Source organism: Sturnira hondurensis, unplaced genomic scaffold (genome assembly GCF_014824575.4).
Source record: "Sturnira hondurensis isolate 20B ecotype Veracruz unplaced genomic scaffold, ASM1482457v3 Scaffold0003681, whole genome shotgun sequence".
In the NCBI taxonomy this organism is placed as follows: domain Eukaryota; kingdom Metazoa; phylum Chordata; class Mammalia; order Chiroptera; family Phyllostomidae; genus Sturnira; species Sturnira hondurensis.
The window spans coordinates 2,381,412-2,403,872 of record NW_028076312.1 but is presented as its reverse complement, the minus strand read 5'-3'; the positions used below and the strand labels follow the sequence as shown (position 1 = coordinate 2,403,872).

At 34.8% G+C, this 22,461-nt stretch overlaps 1 protein-coding gene across 3 annotated transcripts in view; it reads right to left on the bottom strand.

Moving 5' to 3' along the window:
* Positions 1–22,461, bottom strand: part of ERBB4 (erb-b2 receptor tyrosine kinase 4) — a 999,063-nt gene that overhangs the window by 278,597 nt on the left and 698,005 nt on the right. For all 3 annotated transcript variants that reach the window (XM_037042022.1, XM_037042020.1, XM_037042023.1), the window contains exons 6-9: positions 10,210–10,328; positions 7,416–7,557; positions 3,180–3,293; positions 1,482–1,608 (exon numbers count right to left, since the gene is read on the bottom strand). In XM_037042022.1, coding sequence (XP_036897917.1) covers positions 1,482–1,608; positions 3,180–3,293; positions 7,416–7,557; positions 10,210–10,328 — 502 coding nt within the window. The remainder of the gene's footprint in view (positions 1–1,481; positions 1,609–3,179; positions 3,294–7,415; positions 7,558–10,209; positions 10,329–22,461) is intronic.

Sequence of the window (22,461 nt, the reverse complement as noted above, 5' to 3'; positions counted from 1 at the left end):
TAATGCAATTCATGAGGCTGTTTCCAGATCTTACCCCACCCTGATGGACTGAGGCCAACTCATTTATTATATCTGGGTGGAATCAGGTAATGCGAGTTGAGTAGCTATGCTTCAATCCTCAGATGACACTGTTAACATGATCCAATCTGTCATTCATGCTGAAATATGTTTTTTAAAAGTTAAAATATAAATACATTATTATGGAGTGTTGCATATGCATCAAATTATATAGATGCAAAACAGTATCAACCCAGGTCTATCCACCAGCCAAGGTGGGCAATCAAATCAGTGTAAATGGATTTGGAGAGCCAGTGGGGACTCCAGTAAATTTGAATGAACGTGTCCCAAATGGTGAGTACTCTCTAGCCTGACCAGACTGTTGCCATGTAAAAGCGTGGGCTAGGAGTAACCGAGTGCACATATTTTAAAAACGAATTTAGAAGTCTTGACCTTTAAAAAATACCGCATGGGTCAAATATAACATATCTGGGATAGAAAGTGTATACATATCATTAGAGTATTTGGCATAGTCCCATATTAAAAGCTACATTTTAAAGCAAAGAAATGTTTTATGGAACAAGACCTATAGTAATTTATTTGAATAGAGAGAAACACTGTTTTATTCCTCTTGCTATTTCTAGTAGGACATATTTATTCAAAATGTGTTAAATTATGTTGCTTGTGGAAATAATATTATATATGTTTAGAGTAAGATTTTGAACTGAAATATGTGAGTGATATTCTTTATCTGTAGCCAGTAGCACCGCTATTTAGGGATTAAGTAGTAACAGAGACAAATAGATAAAATATAAAGTAAACTATTGACATTTTCATTGCGATGGAAAGACTACAAACTGGGCTGTTTTCCTAGTTAAAACCAGCAGGTGGTTCTGTACTGATGGAGCCCAGAAAATGTTACAATTTTTACTGTGAAAATGAAATTCATTTTATAGATCCCTTACCACGGTACTAACTTTCCAACCTTAGAAAACAGAGAAAAACACATGTGATGTCAAAAAGAAGTTCTGAAAGCTCAAGACAATTTCAACATCCTGCTTTGCTTTTTGTGAGATACATTTTTTAAGGAATACTTACTTACGATGTTTTAAACGGATTGTTTAGAAATTTGAATGGAACTCCCCACTTCACCCATTGTTGCTGTTTCCCTAATCATACCTAAAAATGTATCAAGCTTGCTGGAATCTGCAGATCAAATGAGAATGCTCTACAAACATTTGTTAGCTTGTACATAAAAGTACGTTTTCAAAACTGAGTAGCCACTAATGCACAACCTGGGTGCGTCCCACACTTGGGTTTACCCTCCTTGCTGGTGAAACATGACATTTGATTTGCTGGAGAAGAGCATTACTGTGGGGCAGAACTCCTCTGGGTCAAAAAGAATCAAGCAAACAAAGCTAAAGACGTGCTTAAGCTTCGTCTACACTTCATAAAATCATTTTCTGCAAAAAGTTGGTACTGACCCATGAATACCAGTGACAAGAAAGATCAAATTCCCATTGATTTTGGTGCAGTTTATGAATCTGTCAATGTTACTGGAATCCACAGTCTGGGCTGACACCAGTGATCCTGTGCCAATGCCGTCACAAGCTGGAAAAACAAGATTCAAAGTCAAGATAATGAGAAACATTTTTTCAGTCAATAAATCATTGCATTTTTAATTATAAACTAACACTATTTTCACTATAAAATTAAAATATTATCATAGGAATTAAATGGCTTTCTAACATATATAATAATTCTTTCATGCAACATTCACTTCTTGGTCGGCAGTGTTCCTGTTTTATAATCTAGTGACCATGACCCACAGGAATTGTATTTTGTATCAAGACCCAGTATATACACATAGAGGATGCATAACTAAAATGATACTTTGAATAATCAAAACTCGCTCTTACTACATAAAGTCACTTCATTTCTAATTCATCCCAAAATATTGTTTTTAAAACTTTTTAAATGCTAGTCACTTAAAATAATTTCATAACCTCATAATGGTCTACAACCTCCAGTTTTAAAAATACTTGTTAAATTAAGAATATATACTAAAAGAGTGGTAATGATGTGTGTTGAGTTATAATTACAATAAAGAGCCATCAAAACATTGATTTAAGCAGTACCTGTGCTTTCTTTAGGTTCTACTTTAAAAAAAAAAGAAGAAAAAAACCCCCAAAATGTGTGTGTATATGAAGAGATTGGGGGCAGGGGTGAGAGAGAGAATGTAGTCTAAAAGTAATTGCAAAATTTGCACTTTTAAAACACAATCCCATTACTTTAAAAGCTTAATAGTATTTAAAAAGTTTTTTTTGAACAGGACTTTAATTTGAGCACCATAGCTGGAAGTTATTTCTTCCTCCACTCAAATTCTAGAACATCAATGATCTGTAACATTTATTTAGCACTTATGGTAAACGTCTTGCCATTTCCTATATCTCACTTTCAAAATATTTTTTAGACGCAGAGAGTAAATGGCATGTTGCATTTCCCTCTGTACCCCTTTTTGTGCACAGGAGATGATTGTGGATACATTGGCGAGTGACTAATATGTGCTCTAATGCTAAAATCACTGTGTGAACCATTGCTTTGCTCATAATTTCTAAGATTTGCTGCATATAAAATAAAATGAAACTTAATTTCTGAGTTCCTATTAAAGTGAACTCAAGTTTTACCTGGATTATAGTGGTATCTATCATTCAAAATCAGTAATAGATATTGTTACAATAGTGGATAATTCTGAGAACTATTCAAAGTCATGGAAAAGTTTCCGTGGGGAGGTTTTGCTAGGGGAGTCGTATGTTCTGAGAGGCAAATGCTGTTTCCCCACTAAAGAGTAAATGCATATAAAAGTATAAAAGTAAACTTTTTCTAGAATCCCTGTTACAGCCAGAATATCACTCACCTTTTGGACAAATATCAGTGCAAGGCTTACACATTTTAATCCCATTCTCTTCTACTTCCATCTTGGAACTAGGGCAGGCACGCACACAAGAACTGGAATCGACCACAAAGTTATCTGATAAAAAATGTAAAATTAGCAATAATGTTGATGTGCAGCAAACAAATTTAAACAAAAATATTTTACAGTGTGATCATGATTACTGTCATTGATAGTATAAATGTCACTTTCCTTAAAATAAGCCTCTGTATAAANGAATATCACTCACCTTTTGGACAAATATCAGTGCAAGGCTTACACATTTTAATCCCATTCTCTTCTACTTCCATCTTGGAACTAGGGCAGGCACGCACACAAGAACTGGAATCGACCACAAAGTTATCTGATAAAAAATGTAAAATTAGCAATAATGTTGATGTGCAGCAAACAAATTTAAACAAAAATATTTTACAGTGTGATCATGATTACCGTCATTGATAGTATATATGTCACTTTCCTTAAAATAAGCCTCTGTATAAAGAACAGGGGGACAGTGACCAGAGGGGAGAGGGGAGGAAATTTCAGGGAAAAAGGGGAAGGATTTACAGGAACTAGTATAAAGGACACATGGACAACAACTAAGGGGGGTAGAAATGGGAGGGAGGTGGGGAGCACTGGGGGGTGGGCTGGGATGGGAGAAAAAGACAGAAAACTGTAGTTGAACAATAATTAAATTAAAAAATTATTTTTAAAAGCTTCTGTATGAATATCTCAATGTAGAATGACATCTAGGAGCATCCACATTAAAATTTTAGGACGGCGTGTTTGACAACAATGAGTGCTTGCTTGACTACAGCTCCACATTCTGAATGCCCCCCCCCCAAGAGAGAGTAAATTTCTTTCATAGACTTAGGAAACTACATGACATTTAGTTTGTGTTTTCCAATAGTTCCACTTCATTTCATGTTGTGATGCAAGTCAGAAGTCTCAAATACTTCAAGTTACACGAAGCACAAATGAAGCTGAAGTTAAACTGCCTTCAGTCAAAAGAGTGCACTTCATACCCAGGAGGAAATATTTAAAATGTGTTCCATCTTTCAGTGGAGAGCCATAGAAACGGTCCTATAGCTTTATATGATAAAACAAAATAAAATTTGATAGGGCACTGTCAAGAAAGCTGTACAAAATAAGCCAGGAACATCTCATTACCTGACACATTAGTCAAGTGTTTTTGAGTCCAGTGATCAGGCATATGCCGAGACATTCTCTCCCCCCAAAAGGTTGACTTATTGCATGTAGACTCTCCCACAACAAAGGGAAGACATGATACCTACTATGCCAGTTTCGGTTTTAAAGGCAGAATCCTTCCATGTCTCAGATTGCTGCTTCTGGCTCAGAATTTGGTAGTATGGAAGGTATGTTGCCTGAAGGGGGCCCAGAGCAAAAAAGGCATATGGTGCAGGTCTAGACTGGGATGCAGACAACATCACCACTTGAGTCACAAAGTCTAAGAGGTGCTACGCCATCAGAAGGATAAACACATTGTGCTGAGTGGGAAAATACACTGTGCGGAGTTAGAACAAATCCCAACTGGGAAATCACATCAGAGACCCCTAGGATTCTCGAGCTAAACCACATCGTCTGCGGTATAAATTATACACCATTTAACAAACAGCTCCTGATATGCTCCTGGGTGGTGGTGGGGACAGAGCACCTAACCATGGGTCACTGACTGACCTTGTCGCCAGACTTGCCCATACGAAACAAAATTTTATTAGAGTCATGATGTCATAATGTTCAACAGTTCCATAATAAATCCATTGCAAGATGGAAATGGTAGATTTGGGAGAGAATATGAGCTCTAGCAGAGACACAAGAAAACTACATAAGTGGTTGGTCCAGACCTCCACATCACCTACCATTGTGCTGGCACCTCCCACTCAGCTCATGCCTGTGATGGAGTAAGGACCAAGAGAGGGCATGTATGACAGGCTGTCAGAGGAGAGCAAACACTAAGCTTTGTATATGAATGCAAGTAGCTGAAAATAGATGGCAGCCGCTGTGTGTTCTCTCCAAGGAGTGAACTTGGAAGGTAGTGACAGGAAAAATCCTACTAATGGGTACAGTTTGGAGGAGTGCAAATGATCATTTACTTTGTGTAGAAGTGACTTAAGCTTAGAATTAATATGAACTCATGAGCAGTGTTTGTCCTGCAAAAAGAAATGCTAGAAAATCTGGAATTGAAGGGAGACTGGGGTAGAGGGACATGTATGAATCAATGAGAGTGGGAGGGATGCATAAAGATAAAGATGCTGGTGTTCCGAGTTAACACCTAACCTATCAGAGGGCATCGGCCATGAGACAAGGCACTTAGTTGACACTGTGTCACAGCCTGATGACACTTGCCTTCCTTTCCCCTCGGGTCTTGACTCTGAGAACGCTCCTGACAAACTACTCTCTGTCCCCCGGGGACCCCAAGGAGCAGCAGGCACATGCGCTGTGCAACAGATGCCCATCTTTTCTGCAAAGTCTTTAGGAATACCCCTCATTCCATACTTTTGCAGTGACTTTTGCTGAATAAAATAAGTAAAGATTATTAATAGCTCCCTGTGAGTTAGGTTCAGTATCTGCAGCCAAATGGGCTTCAAAAAATATTTGTTATTTGGAGTTTTTGAATTTCAGAATTCCAGATTAGAGATTATAGAGTAGTATTTAGAAGCTAAACATCTTTGTTTTTCTAGTTTAGATAGCATGACTTAGTAGTAAAATCCATCAGAGATTTAAATTTTAAATAAATACTAAAGTGTTTTAAATTAGTCTGTGATTTGATAAACCTGAACTAGTCCAAGAAAGAAAGTTCATGAGTAGCCATATATAAGGTAACTGGGCATGTAATTTCACAAACAAATTCTCAATGATTAGACACTTGCCATTATTTTCAACTTAAGATGAGTCAGTGTAAAGGATAGAATAAAGGAAAGGCGAATACTCAATTCCCAATTTTTTGGTACTTCTTCCACCCCAGCCTACACTCTGGGCCTCAGCCTCAGGACTTGAATTAAAAAAAAAAAGCCCCCAAATAAACAAACAAAAAAGAAAAAGCATGATTTTGACTGTCCTTGGGACCAGGCACCATAATTTGAAGGTAGTAAAATAAGATGTTTGTCTAAGAAAAGAAACAATTTCATCATCTAGCCCCATTTTACATACAATACTTTCAAGTCCCCTATTGTGTGAGGATACTAGATGGTGAGATAAAGGATAAGTTTAGACAAAATGTTATTAGATCAAGAACATGTTTGAATATGAAAATGTTTAAAATGGAAAAAGCTCTACTGTCCTAGAGTTAGTGTGTCGGTATTATACACTGCATATATAATTATTCTTTTAACTTATATAAAATATTTAATAATAATGACTAGAACTGTCATTGTATCCAAAAACTTGTTTTTATATACTGTCTCTTGGATCCTTATTTCCTATCCCCTGGATCTTTACAATGACTCTGGGAAAAAGAACGATAAGATTATTACCATTAGCATCTTCAAAGAGGAGGGAATGAAAAGCTAAACAGTTCATTTAGAATCGCACGGTCCTAAGGTGGTCGTAAGCGGGCAAAGTCAGAGTCCATAGCTACTCCAATCCCATGTCCCTCATACTCCCTTGCCAACACATGGACAAAGCCAAGAAAGCCATACTCTCTGTGTTGTGTGGATTATAAAGCCTTCTTCTCTAAAATGAGTGAACAAATGCAGTGATATTTCAGCCTTGCCAGTGGATAAAACATGGCAGAAATAGCCCATTGGTCAGTCTAAGCAAAGAAACTGACTCCAGGGAGAACCGGGACTTGTTTTAGTAAATTCTTGATGAAATTTAGCTGGTCACTCTAAATCCCCAGAATGAGTTATGAGCTTGGTGAGGAACTCTTCATGTGCCCTTCCTATTTACTGTGCTACTGTTTACTACTAGAGGTGATTTTAAAACTAATACTACATACTCTTTACAAATAAGTAATCGGAAATAATTTTAGGTAAGGATTCATCGGTATTAGAAGCATACTTCATTACAGAGCTTGCTCCACAAAACTAATCACTCTTTTGAGAAACAGCATCTTGTACAAAAATCAATGCTGTGCAGAGAAAAAATGAGTTTAGAAGGTAATGAGACTGCACTCTAACCTCAAACATACCATTTCTTTGCTGAGACTTTGGACCAATCACTTTAATTTTTTGAATTTACTTATTTATTTTTAATTACTTTATTGTTGTTCAATTACAGTTGTCTGCATTTTGTTTCCACCACTCCCCCCCATCCCAGCCAAACCCACCTCCCTCCCTTGCCTCCACCCTCCCCCTTTGGTTTTGTCCATACATCCTTTATAGTAGTTTCTGAAACCCTTTATAGTTCCCATACCCGAGTAATTCATGATATTATTACAATTTTGAGTTACAGTAAATTGGCCTGAAACTCTTTTGTTTTTAAACAATGGCATAATTAACTTGGCTCTTCTTTTCCTGTTACTTACGTGGGCATTTCTTCACACAAAATGCTCCATATGTGTACTTTGCATTGAAGTTATGTTCCAACTGGAAGGTCGTTGGATTGTAGACGAAAGTTTGGGGACACTGAGTAACACAAGCTCCACTGTCATTGAAATTCATGCAGGCCTGCAACATAGCAGACATTAATTTCATCTCACAATAATCTTAATATTATTGTTAAAGGAACACTACTGCAGCAGTTTTTATGGAAGTTTATGTCCTTTATTAAGTATATGTCCATTGCATAAAAAACAAAAAATCAGATAATTTTATAGTCATCAGTGCCTAATTTTAAGTTCAGATTTGCTTAGGACTTCTACAGTTTTACAAAACTGGTTTTACAATGTCAGTAAATATACCATCTGTAGTTATTGTTGTTCAAATTGCGTAGTATCTGTCCACTAACTTCTAAATTGAAAATTGGTTTAAATTATTAAAGTTATCTAATAGTAAAACACTATTTAAGCTCACACTTATTCAAAGGGTTATATGTTGAGTCTTAGAGTCTATGGCTAATAACTAATAATTAAATTACCAACTCTAAAGGGTAGACTTTTCTCATGAAAGCTGGTATTTGGAGAGTTCATTGCCTTCAGCGACATTTGTCTTCACTGTATAGTGAGAAAATACATCATGGCCACTTAAACTGGACTCAGAGAAAAGGCAGTTGGCTAGTTAAAGAGTCAATGTAGGGTCTGCAATCCCATAACATGAAGAAGCTCTATGTAGCCCATCATTGCATAATATGATGCCATTTTCTGCATAATCTCTTTCATAATGCCAGATAATTTAGTAAAAGCCATCAATTCAAGTAAAACAATTCATATCAACTGACATATACTTGCATTAAAACTTCAATGTTAAACTGTTCAACTGTTTTTGAGAAGAATTAAAAACAACTTTACTACCTGAGAGTGAGGTATGTCATGTAAAACTAGAGCCTATGTATAAGTACATAAAAACTTGTGATTAACAAAGAGTGGATGAACTAATCTTATTAATTAAAAACATGAAACATTCACAGGAATAATTTAGGCCTTTGAAGGCAAGTTAACGTGAACTCATGTAGTATTTTATAGTCATCATAGATTTTATGTATGGTTATTAATAAGCACTAATTCACTCTGTTTCCTCAAAACATTTTTTTCATCAATTGTTGTTTTAGCAAGCACTATATCACAAACAAGACAATCCACTGATGATGGTCTACAAGATGCGTAGTCAGAACAAGAATCACTGATGATACATTATTCCCTAAGATGACACTTCCCAGGAAGAATCTATTAAAAACCAATCCAGAAAACTCAGTGAGTTTTAATTTATGGCTATAAAACTTCATGTGTCCTCATAATTGTTTACTAACATACTTTATGCGATGCCGTGCACAGATTGCTTGGCAACAAAGGAACATAAGCCAGAGGAATCAAACAAATTTACCTCCCAGACAAACAAAACACTGTAACTTATGCCAAAGCCTTGACCTGGCATTCTTGAACATGCTGTACCAATAGCAAAGTGGAATCATAGGAACAGTCCATAAAATAATGAAATGAAAACTCTGAAGTTCGCTTGGCCCTCTGCTTATCATGATAATGGAACCATGAAAAACATGTGGTGAAAGTAATGAGGATTGTTGCTGTTGATTGTTGTTACTGTTTTGGAATTAACACAATGCTCGTTTAGCATCTACCCAATCCAGTTTCCAACCCATGGCTGGAGACAGGCAAAGACCTGTTGAGCAGCTGCCTTAAACTGTTAACGTTTCAATATCCTTTTCTTCTTCCTCACTAGTCATTTCTGCAATACATACTTTTGTTCAGTGTAAGATTATGGTAGAGAAGTTAAATTTATTGTTATATTAAGATAATTAATGATTATATCATAAGAGCTATGGTTTATAGTTTGCTTATTTCCAGAATTAAATGATTATATCATAAGAGCTATAATTTATAGTTTGCTTATTTCCAGAATTAAATGTCACTTTGAAAGAATACTCTATTCTAAATATATACATGTATTCTTTGGATAGTTGAGAAGGGGTAACAAAAAATAAACTGCTGTCTTTATTTTTAACAACAAAAATAACTTATTTTATGGTTTTGAAGTGAAAATGAAGCCAGCGTGTGTATGAAATTACATTAACTATAGCTCACAGAATTGCTTGTATGTATTCAAAAGAACAGAAAGAGCTTTATCGGAGATATCAAAATGTAATTAAGTGTTCCCAACAAGTGGTAAATTTTAAGGAAGTAAAAATGTCCTCTTCTAAAATAAAAATCACACAGATTAGCATATAAATTGCTTCAAGCATGCATTTGTAAATCTTATAATTTTGAATGATATTAGTTTATAAACAACATAAACTAAAATAATTAAATTTGTACATTTATCTGCTATTATCTTAAATTCATATTTAAGAAATAAAACGCTAGTGCCCTTATACAGAAGATCAATGATGCAACAACATAAGCAGGTAATCACTATAAATTTTGGAAAGATAATATTAGTTTTTAAAAAGATAGCTCAACATGATTGTCTTCACATTGTCTAATAAATCTCACTGGTAGTATAAATCACAACAGAAGGACACAAAGAACAATCTTAGTTAATCAATAGCCACCCAGTGAATGCATGACTTCTAGGAAGGCAGAGACTCTTTCCTAATTTTAAAACAGTTAAATTAGATCTTTTAAGTAGGATGTTAAAGATTTAATGCACCCGAGTCAAAAAGGAGGGCAGGGAAAACAGGCAAATAAGAGGAAGTACTCCTAGACTCACAAAGCAGTCCGTGTCCTTAGGTCCCGAGCAGCCTCCAGCACACTCCCGATGGCAACAGTCACTGACATAGGGCCCGTAGCACCTGCCATCACATTGTTCTGCACACACCGTCCTTGTCACTGAGGAAGACAGATAGGAAGCCTTGATCAAAGCCAGCCGCCCAGAGAAACTTCTGAGGTGACTTGGAGACGCTGAGAAAAGCTGAGCTCTAGAATGACGACTGACCCCTCAGTGACCAATTCAACAAATGTGTATCAAATGAAGTCTGTAACAGATCAAAACTACTCTACAAAAACCTTCCAAATTAACACACGGATGAGTTTGTATATTCTTTCCAACAAATGAGTTTGTATATTGCTTCTTGTTCCAACAAATAGTGTTATGCTTTATAAAAGTCACACAATTTAGCAAGATAGAATCAAGTATGAAATAACTGAATGAGATGCTTAGGCAGGTTGGGAAAGATAAAGTCAGCAGAGAAGTCAATTCATACTGTGCACAGTTAGGTTCTAGGGCAGATGCCTTCAGAAATAAATTTAGGATTTTTAGGAGTCAGGGCAAAGAGGAAATCTTTATGTGATTCACATTGTATCTTACATGATTCATATCAAATAGAGGGATGGAGGGAGGGTGGGAGAGACAGAGAGTGAGGGTGAGTAACATTCTCATAGGAAGGAAGGAGGGAAAAAGGACGTATAGAAGAAAGGAAGAAAAGAATAAAAGGGAGTGAGGGAGGAAGGGGACACATTCATATGAAACACAACAAAAACTTCCATTGGACTTTTCTTTATAATCTTTTAATACTATTGACTGAATCACATTGAAGTATACTTGTAAAAACAATGCTATAATCCGGGCTTCAAAATTACAGTATAGAGAGAAACAATTCTGCTTATCTTACTCATTAGAGAGATGTTTTTAAGTATTTAGAAACACAAATCTCACAGGACATGTGTAGCACATCACTTTTGGGTTTCTGTGTTTCCATTTCAGCCTTGTTTCTCCTCACCTTTTTGACTAGTTCTTCAAAGCTTTCTTCATTGCAGTAAAATTCCATACTAAAGCAAGAATGTACTATAAACATTAGTATTCTTCAGAATTGGTCTTGGTTGATCTTGAACATTTTCTTGGGCTCTGGGTTCATGCCTGAATGCAACCTTCATCCTTTACTTTGCATAGTACCTATAGGCAGGTTACTTTGAGATCCAGATCTGAATTCTCTATTGAGCTACAGCATGTATTCCTAGTTGTCTACAAAAGTCCCCATTTAGACAATGCAAATGTAGAAAATGGAATGTGACTCACTTTTCCACTTCTACCAAGTGTATTTCTCTTCTTTAAATAAATCTCACTGGTAGTATAAATCACAACAGAAGGACACAAAGAACAATCTTAGTTAATCAATAGCCACCCAGTGAATGCATGACTTCTAGGAAGGCAGAGACTCTTTCCTAATTTTAAAATTAAAATTAGGAAATGTATCTCAACTAATGGCAGCAACATCCATCCCACAGCTAAGCTAAAGAGTTGGGATGTGATCTCTTTGTCTCCTTTCCCCTTACGTCACTTCTCATACCCAACAAAAATACCAATAACAATAAAATTCTTCAGTATGTCTCTCCTCTCTACTCCAACTTTGTTTAGAAATTTACCTCTAAATTATTACATACCCTTTTATAGGTTTCTTCAGATCCAAATTATTCCTTCTTGCTCCTCTAAAGGCAATGGCTTGAAATATAAGCCACTGTCTATACAAATCAGTGCTGTTTCACAGTGTAAAATTTACTTGCCACCCCTATACTAATGGAATAATTCATTAGCAACAGATAGAAATCCTTCATCAATTGACTACCGGTCTCTTGCTGTACTGACATCCCTCACCCTCTTGCTGTGCTTCTCACATCCAGCCGAACACAAACACCCCTGTGATTCTTGTTTCCACCACATGCAACTGTGGATCTCATTGTCTTTTCACAACACATTCCTTCATGCTAAAATCCCTTCCCATGTCTTTGTCTAAAAAAATACTCAACAATAAACATCTGAAATGCTTCTTTTGTTCTGAAACCTTTCTAGACTCATCTCCAGGCTCAGTTAGTTTGTCATTCTTGCTTCTGAACAAGCAAGAAAACGAAGTGATAGAGCAATAAATAAGGTCTGAAAGCCCCAGTTCATATTCAGACTCTGCCCGTGTGATACAGTCAGTTCTTTAACCACTCTGGATTTTACTTTAAATTTTTACCGTGGAGTCAGTATTAGCCTGTCCAGAGGGATGGAACATAGAGACACAAAGTGCTTAACCAGTTCCTTGTTAACGGTGCTCAGCACTGTTACATTATTATTGCATATTCATAACACATTGTGCTTATTTGTTCATGTTTGTTCCCTTTAATAAACTATTAGTGCAATTTATTGAACTGTATTGTCTTATCTGCATTGTATCTTTGGTGACTGATACAGTGTCTGGCACTTAATACACAATGAATAAGTATCCTGTCCAAATAAATAAGTCATGTGTAACCAACTCAAAGTGAATATCTGTCACTTAATGCTTCACGCCCTTATCAGAGGAGAAGACAACATGTAGAGAGAGAGTTAAAGAGGCAGGGCACTGATGCATATAGATAGGCAAACACTAAAATATCAAGCAATAGAGCATATCAACATGCAAATAACATAATTCTTATTAATATCTATCATTAGATTTAAGTGTTGCTTAAATTATGCCAATGATTATTTCATAATTTCATATTTTCACTTGGATGCCTTTTAACAGAACATGATGATGACGTTAATAAAAATTCACAATGGTTAAATATGAACTATACCCTTCCACTGGATGTGATTATATTACTCCCTATGTAATACTCTCAATAAAAACATCAAGTCAAATTTACACTAAAAATGTACTTGGATTCATCCTCTGTCTTATTTTCAATTTTGTAAAAATAAAGTCATATGATACTTCTTTGTGAAAACTTACAGAAGATGTAAAAAACAGAATTTTAGGTACTGTCTTGTAAGAACAACATACTTTGTATTTGGATCTTGGATAACACTAAATTTTGAAATAAATAATTTCTTTTGTAAGTATTCCAGAATAAAATTGTACAAAATAAGTCAACTGTGCCTGACCCTTTACCTTTTCCAAGTCTTTGTTAAAATCTCACTTTCTCAATAAAGTCTACCCTTATTTAATACTGAATCTTTCCAAACTACTGATTCCTGATGGACCCTTGGACCCTTCTTCACTCACACTCTTTTTCTTCCTGCTATTCTTCCTCCCTCTGTTCATCTTCTCTCCCCTTCTCCTTTCCTGTATCTTTGCTATAGCACTGATCGCCATCTAACATACTTAACTCAATTATTACACTTTTTTGTTTGCTGGTGTATTCCAATATCTGCCTGGCATCCATGAAGCTTTTATTTATATTTCATACACATTATACAAATACATTGCTTATACAATGTGTATGAACTATACCCAAATTTATTATATCCACTTATTAACTCTGCATAATCATATATTGTACCTATATAATGTTCCTAAATTTTACCCAAGTGGTATATTTATTTAGATGTCATAATTTGTAAATAATACCATACAAAGAAAACATTTTCAGTAAGTGCTTTGTAAATAATATATTTAAATATAATTGCTCTTTCAGATTTAAGGCTTTTTTTAATGTACCAACAGCTCCTAATTAAAATAACACATATATATTAATTCAACTAATTACTATGTTTGAAATGTGTTATCACATGACAGTTTATTAATTTGCTTTTAGTGGACAGGAATTGCTCAGCTGGAAAATAACATGAGGTGAGTCAGAAATCATATTCTGCAAGTCCCACCATATTTTAATCTAAGTACATTGAAGTATTAATCTCTATTCTTAAGTCAATGGTGATTAAAGGTAATTTACAAAATGTTTTAATTATTTATATACTTTGATCTTTCCCACAAAATAAGAAAATTAGAGTAGATAATATTTATAAAGGTAATTAACCATAAAATTATTTAAAAATTATTTATGAAATGTTCATATTAAGATTATTTCTTTCACTGAGTATACTATTTAAATATGAAAATAAGAAGTAATGAATATAATCTAACAGTGTTATAATAATCATTATATTATCATATAATCATTATATAATCATATATAATCATGTTATAATGTTTTATAATAATTATTATACTGTGAAACTTTTAAGTATATATTTTAAATGAATCATACATGTTCACTTTAAATTTTTCAGAAAGCTACTTCTTTTATACAGTGGCTTTTATACATGAGATACATGTATCTCGTATTTTTTCAGGACACTTCGATCTTAAAGATACCATTCCATTGGAAGCACATGCAAATAAATATCCCTCTAAGTCATTAGCTTAAATTACTTTTTATTTAAGCTATTAAAAGACAATTATAAGATTTGCTTCAAAAACAGTCTATAATTGATTTTAAAAGTAAAAAGTAAGATACATTCAACAGTAAAAACAGCACATTTTGTCAGCATGGTTTTCACATACCTTAATTCCAATAGAAAGCTCAGACAAAGGTTTAATCTCCAAAATATACAAAGAACCCACACGACTCCACTCAAAGAACACGAGCAACCCAATTAAAAAATGGGCAAAGGACTTGAACAGACACTTTGCCAAGGAGGACATACAGAGGATCCAGAGACACATGAAAAGGTGCTCAATATCACTAGCTATCAGAGAGATACAAATCAAAACCACAATGAGATACCACTTTACACCAGTCAGATTGGCTATCATAAACAAAGAAACAAACAACAAGTGTTGGAGAGGTTGTGGGGAAAAGGGGACCCTAGTTAACTGTTGGTGGGATTGCAGACTGGTACAACCACTATGGAAAACAGTATGGAATTTTCTAGGAAAACTAAAAATGGACGTGCTTTTTGATCCAGCAATTCCACTGTTAGGAGTATATCCTAAGAACCCTGAAGCACCAATTCAAAAGAACCTATGCACCCCGATGTTCATAGCAGCACAATTTATGATAGCCAGGAGTTGGAAGCAACCTAGATGCCCATCGGTCAATGACTGAATCAAAAAACTGTGGTACATTTACACGATGGTATTCTATGCTGCAGAAAGGAAGAAGGAGCTCCTACCATTTGCAACATCATGGAGGGAACTGGAAAGCATTATGCTGAGTGAAATAAGCAGGCAGTGAAAGACAAATACCATATGATATCACCGTTAACAGGAATCTAAACAACAAAACAAACAAGCAAGCAAAATGTAACCAAAGACACTGAAATGCAGAACGTGCTGACAGGGTCCAGAGGGGAGAGGGGAGAGAATCACAGGGAAAAAGGGGAAGGACTCAAATGAGCAGGTATAAAGGACACATGGACAATAACTAAGGTGGGGGGCAGGGATGGGAGAGAGGTGGGGAGCACTAGGGGGGCAGGGCTGGGAATATAAGACAGAAAACTGTACTTGAACAAGAATTAAATAAAAATTAAAAAAAGAAAGTTCAGTAAGTGTGAAACATATTTTGGGAGTGTTTGCTTGATAGATAATAATGTAAATGAGCAAAAAGAAAAAAAATATGCTTAATCTTTAAACAGTGAAGTGATGTAGTTAAGAAACATTTCTTCATATTGTTAGGTAAGATTTGTTTTTAGAAAGAAAACACTCCCTCTGTACAATCTATTTAATACTATTTGTTGATTAAATAAACATTACTTTCTATAATTAAAAAGATCACACTATACTTTTATTTTATTAGGATGGAGACACACACACAAAACAGTTACTGAAATCAATGAGGTAACGCACCCTCCATGGGAACATTAACTCATAATTGCTTTGGTTATATTAATTTCCATCCTTGCTTGAATATTATTTCATTAGCATTTTCCCTGTATTTAGTACCCTTCCTAAATTGCTTCATTGGGTGCATTAAAATATTTGGGTCAAATATTAACTAGCTTGTTCATTTGTGGTCCATCACTAACTGTGATTGTTTAATAAAAAAGTAAAACATCGGAAGTTAAATACTTACTTTATTCGGATAAGTAAACTTGAAATTTGGAAAGGGATTCACTCAAAATATCCATGAGAATCAAACGTGTAAAGTTTAAGAAAGCAAATATGCCATACTAAGGGGATATCGCTGAGAGAATATCTAGTACCTCAAAAAATTAAAGTATTTGTAAGTAGCTTCATTATATCAGCATCTCACTACTAAACACAACGGCTTACTTCTATAAATATAACAATAACCACACTTAAAGTTACTACCCTAGAACAAATTTATTTTACTTAAAGAACTTTGGCCATTTACTAATCAAATATGTTTTGGTGCTTCCTGTGAGTTACAAGAGGATACTGAACATTCATAAATGAGGCAAAACAGAGTCCTGTCATTACAGGGACAAAACAAAAAAGATCTCTGCTCAGTAAAAAATAAATAAGGAAAAATTTAGGTCATCTTTATAAATGTGTTCCTCCCATGTTTTTAGGCTCTGCCCCATTTCTTCTCTCCTATCTCCTTCCTCCTCCTTTCCCCACCGTATCCTCACAGGCACACTGCCTTTTGGTTCTTTTCACTTCCTCCACCCATGGCTCCTGAAACAGGCTATGTGTTAGATTATCTAACAGGGGAGATTTCAAACTATTATGAGGAATTTTGAGACAATGAAGACTTTGACTTAATCTGTTCTAATAAGCTCCCAGATAATGTCTCTGCCTTCTGGTCCACAGACCTCATTTTGAGGAGCAAGATATAGAGGACTTAAAACAATACCTGGGAATGACCTACTTCCTACTAAAGGGAAGTTACCTGCAATGTTCCAGGATTTACCAGTTTTAATAAACTCTCCAAGTGATCCCAATATGCAGTTAGAGTTGAGGATTGTTTATTCTATTTGGTAAAAATGGGGGAAATTGTAGTTTATTTACACCATTTGATTGATTGACTGAGTATGCCTCCCCTGAAATTTAATCACAGCAACTGACCTTTTGCTTTAATTTCCTGTTTGTGTTGTTAAGTCCTCTGTCACTAATTGGGAGATCAAACAAAATTAATGTGCAAGCAGGTAAGAAGATTTGGGAGGAATAAAGCTGGGAGTGGGAACAGAAATGTCACTTGGCTGATTCAGAAGGCGGACATTTCAGATAAGTACCAGACCTTCAGAAAACTGCTCCCTTCTCTCACCCAACAGCCATCTACATGCAAAGTGTCCTGGGAAGACCCCAATTCATTGCTAAGCACATTTTAAAACAAATTTATTTTAGTTTGTTTTCATTCTATTTCAACTAGTATTCAGTGGCTCACACCTCTAGACTGCCTATATTATTATTGTTTATTGACTTAATTTCCATGAACTGTATTCCTTGAAACACATCATGTGTACTAAGTAGGTAAGATCTCAATGAGATGGTTTTATTGTTAGTTATATACTTGAAGGGTTACACAAGAAGAAAAATGTTTGGGATAAAGTGGAGGTGATTTGGGTTAGATGTGAAGAAGAATCTACTGACCATTCGTGTGATCCACATACTGTCATGAAATACTGAATGGCCTTTTTGATTCTTTGTCAGTATTGAGGGAGCTCTCTTCTGTGTGCTTTCGAAATCCACTTAATTATAGACAGGGGCTTGATGACATGCACTGAGGAGGTAGCCCCTAGTTCTGTGGCTTAATATTTATTTTTATGAATGGTGGAATTTGGCTAAAATAATAAGCATTTTGGGTTGTGTGAAAGGCTTTTAGAAAGCTACAACCCTGAGAATATATTTCAAATGAATCAAATAAAGTTCATAGCCCATCCAAGAACATGCATTACTTTTGAAACATACTGAAATGTATAGAAAATCAGGTTCAGTGAAACTGATGCCAAACTGTACACTGCTACTTAATTCTTCCAAAGGAGAACATTTGGAAACGTGTGTGTTCAGTGTGAGACAGACTCTAAGAATCATCTACAAAGATTTAAAGCAAAGATGCATGAACCTCTTCCTGCATTCTGACCCAATAAGTCTGGGGAGGGGCCCAGAAAATTCATTTTGGGGAGTCCAAGATTTTCAGAAGTAGCCTTTATAAACCAACACTTCAAAATCTTTGTTCTAAGACTCTTTTTATTTACAAGAGGACAGCCCATGAAGGGTAAAACATTTGTTTAGATGGGAAAGCAGGGATGGAAATGGCTCTTAATCTGCATGGCCAATTCTTCTCTCACACTAGATCACAGACAAATTAAACCAGTAATTGTTGCCAGACACAATGAGGTCTAAGGATATATAAGGTCTATCCTGATTTGGATAAGGAAGGAATTTTTTTACTCTAAAGATTTATTGATCATTTTAACCAGCAACATGAGGTCTAACACATTGAAACTAAGCTGTCAAATAAGATACTTATTTTTTAATAAACTTAGCAAAGAATTATGAAAAAGTATTCGAGCCTTCCAAAGTACTACAGTCATACCCATTTCCACATCACCAGAGAAAATGTAACCAATTATCTATTATTCCTTATTCCTAATTAGTGTGGTGAAAGCTACTCCAGAGAGACTGGCTAGGGCATACCATGAAGTATACATGTCTACAGGTAACAGTAGTATGATCTCAAGAGCAATAACTGCTACATTCAACTGAAGAAATGTGGCAAACACCTGCAAAGCCATTACTGAAACTGACATTCAAAGTAAATTAATAAAAGTATGCCCAGAATTTGGCAGCTACTAATGACAATTGACACCTATCCCGGACAGATCCCTCATGACCTATGGGCTATGACCTAATAACAGTGTTAGCTGTATCACATAGGAAAGGAGTGTTGTCTAATCTATTCATCATCAGCTATTTTATTCACTTATTTAATGAAGTTTTGTTTAATCTATATTTAAAGATATGTCACTGATTCATTGAGCAATCATAAAGCAGATTTTAAACTACACTCTGGGTCACCAGAGAAAATCTCCCTTATAAATAATCTGTTAACATCATCAACATTTGTGGGTCAGGATTCAAAAAAAAATTGTCCTCTTATATTAAGTATAAAATATCCTTGAAAGTGAATATAATTTTTTACATATACCTCATAGGGTATATATATATGATTCAAGATAATAAAAGAAATATATGAGTATGAATGAGGAAATAATAAAGAGTATTTTGTGAAATATTTTCTTACCTTAGAATTGAAGGTTATACCTTAAAGTACACAAATAAGTGATATGTTAGACATAAAGTGTTACAAAAAATGGAATTATCACATCATGAATCTGTCACAAGCCAAGAAATGAGGAAACATTGCATTCAACTTTTCAAAATCACCTCACATTACAGTAAACCACAGAGCTATACATCCAGACTTGATAGAAACACACACACACACGTATACACACACCCTACCTCTTTCACTTCTCCTAGTTCCCTATCCAAAATATAATAGGTGGGAATAAAGATAATTTCTCTTACTTATTATGGAATCTCTTTCACTCATTGATGGAAATAATCACAAAATATTAATGTAGAAAATACTGAACCTTCACATCAGGTAAGCAATGAATAAATATGTTGAACTAAAGCATGCTATCTAGTCTAAATTTCTGAATTTACTGATGATGAAACTAAAATGAAAATAAACTGGCTTGCCTATGAACAAATCCAAAATAATGTCCATACATCTCTAGGAGATCTCATAACACTTTCAGAGTTTTCCAAGCAATTTATAGTTTCTTAGCATCACAGCAGCCCCTGTGTCATCGATTTGGGAATGAAAATACAATTTGATGCTGACATGCAAGGAGAAGCGCTACATTTATTAGCACTAGAAAACTGAAAGTTAGTTATGCTCAGGTAAATTATTGTGCTTATTTCTGATATCAAGTGCTTTTTTTTCCATCAAAATCCAAACTCATTCACTTTGTTTCTGTCTCTGATAAAGGAATGTTCTTTTTCTTCTTTTATATTTTTCCTGAGCTCTAGATTACCCCTAATGTTCAAGTTCTAAGTTTTAATATTGTAAATCAGCCTCTTTCTTTACGGAACATTACTTTAGAACCAATACTCAAGACTCTCATATTTAAAAAATAAAAAAAATTAATTATCCCTTTTCCTCATGCATTTCATTACATTTAGAGAGCTAAGCATTTGTAAGGGTCATCTATACCACATACTTTCTTACATATTTCAAATTTCTACCATCAACCCTTTTTTAGGATACCTCAAACTTTCTCACCTTAGTTTCTTATTAGTAACTGATTATTTATTGATCAGTTATACTTGGAAGAATGAGGGCTATCTAAGACTCATTAAGAGCATTCTAAGCTCTGTTATTTCTGTCTTCAATTCAACCGCAACACTACTCTGCTTGTATTTCCTGTCTCTGGGACTATCTGCATCATCAATTTGATTGCTCCAATGTAACCCTTAGAATTTATCCCAAATTTCTCCTTTCTTTTATTTCATAGCCAAGTCAGTTTGATACCAAGCCTTATTAAAAATTCTTTTGCCTGTCTCTTAAATTTCATCCCTCTTACCCTGGTTGTTTATATGGCCTGGTATGGCCCTGATCTCTGCCTGTCTTCTGTCTGTATTCTTTAAGGGTCAGCTAAATAAAATCTCCTTTGCTGACACTTCAGCAAGTCCCTTAGCAAGAGCCCCTTACCCTGCATCTGCCTCCCACTGCCTTTTGGGTGATGTCACTTCATGTCACACAGAAGTTCATCACAGCACCTACTCCATTATGTTGTAATTGGGTACTTCTGTGACTATCTCATGTATACAAAATCTTGAAGTCACAAACCCTTTGTATTCATTTTTATCTTTAAACTCCAGCACAGTACCTGCCACTTTGAAGGCAGGATAAATCCTTGAGAATAGACACATATAAGCAAGCATACAAACAACCTATGATGAGGAAATATCAGAGTGTTTCAAATATAATGTGCATTATTAATATTTACTAGCACAATTATATAAAGCAACAACATACATACACAGAAACAGAAATGAATAGATACATTATTCCATCTTTATATATATATTATATATATAGAGAGAGAGAGAGAAGAAAAAGATTTCATATATATATATATATATATTTTTTTTTGTAGGGAGAAGTATGTTTATAGTTGTTTGGAAAACAATACAATAACTAATAGATATGATACAGGAAGAAACTCTGTGTTTCACAAACTCACACCTGTAAACTTACTTTTGCCCACTCCTATATACTAATACGTGATAAAGATAGAAATAGAGGTAGGTAAATGCCACAATATTGCCATACAGTCCACTCTTCTTTAGAAGAAGCAGACCCTAACCTGTAATAAGTTAGAAACTACCTTAATGGTTTGTACAGCACATTGAGGATTCCACACTGCTATCTTGTTGTGACATTTTAAATATTTGTAACATTTATAATATACAAGAATTCACATAGATTATGTGTAAAGAAATCTTAAATAGCAAAATGCAGTAGAAAAATTGAGCAAAGAATATTAATTACCATTTAAGAAAATATTTAGACATGATTAATAATTATGTTAAAAAAGATATTGAGCCTCAGCTATACTCTAAGAACTATGAATTAAAACAAGGAAATATGGTCATTGTGCATATAATACTTAAACAAAAAATAATGTCTATTTTAGATACATGTAAAACATTGGGCAAACTATGACGTGTGTCAAAATGATACAAGATTTTTGAACAGTAATTTGTCTCTGTCAAATTTGTGTATGTAAATTCACATTGACCTAACACTTCTATTTCTATAAATCTGACTTACAGAAAAATGGGCACACATATAGAAATATGTATTAAAAATGTTTATTGCTTGTAATTAAGACTAATACAATTCAACCTAACTGTCCATTAATAAAGTGTTGGCTAAGTAAATTATAGTGGATCCATAACTTGGAACACTCCAGGAGCAGTTTTTAAATAAAGAATAAAGTTGGTGTCTATGTAAAATGAAAGGATTTTTAAAATATAATGTGCAATGGAATAAAGTAGGTGACAAAACATAGTGTAATAATTTTATAAAACAAAATCTCTGTACTTATGTATGCTTATGTAAATAAGTATACACATGAACACACACATGTACCCAATCTTGTTACCATGTAGCAATCACTTTATGGAAAAGTATGGGTTGGGGCATGGGTGTTCATTGATGGGCATACATTATTATATTTAAATCTATATATTTGAGCCCTGGCTGGTGTAGCTCAGTGGATTGAGCGCGGGCCTGC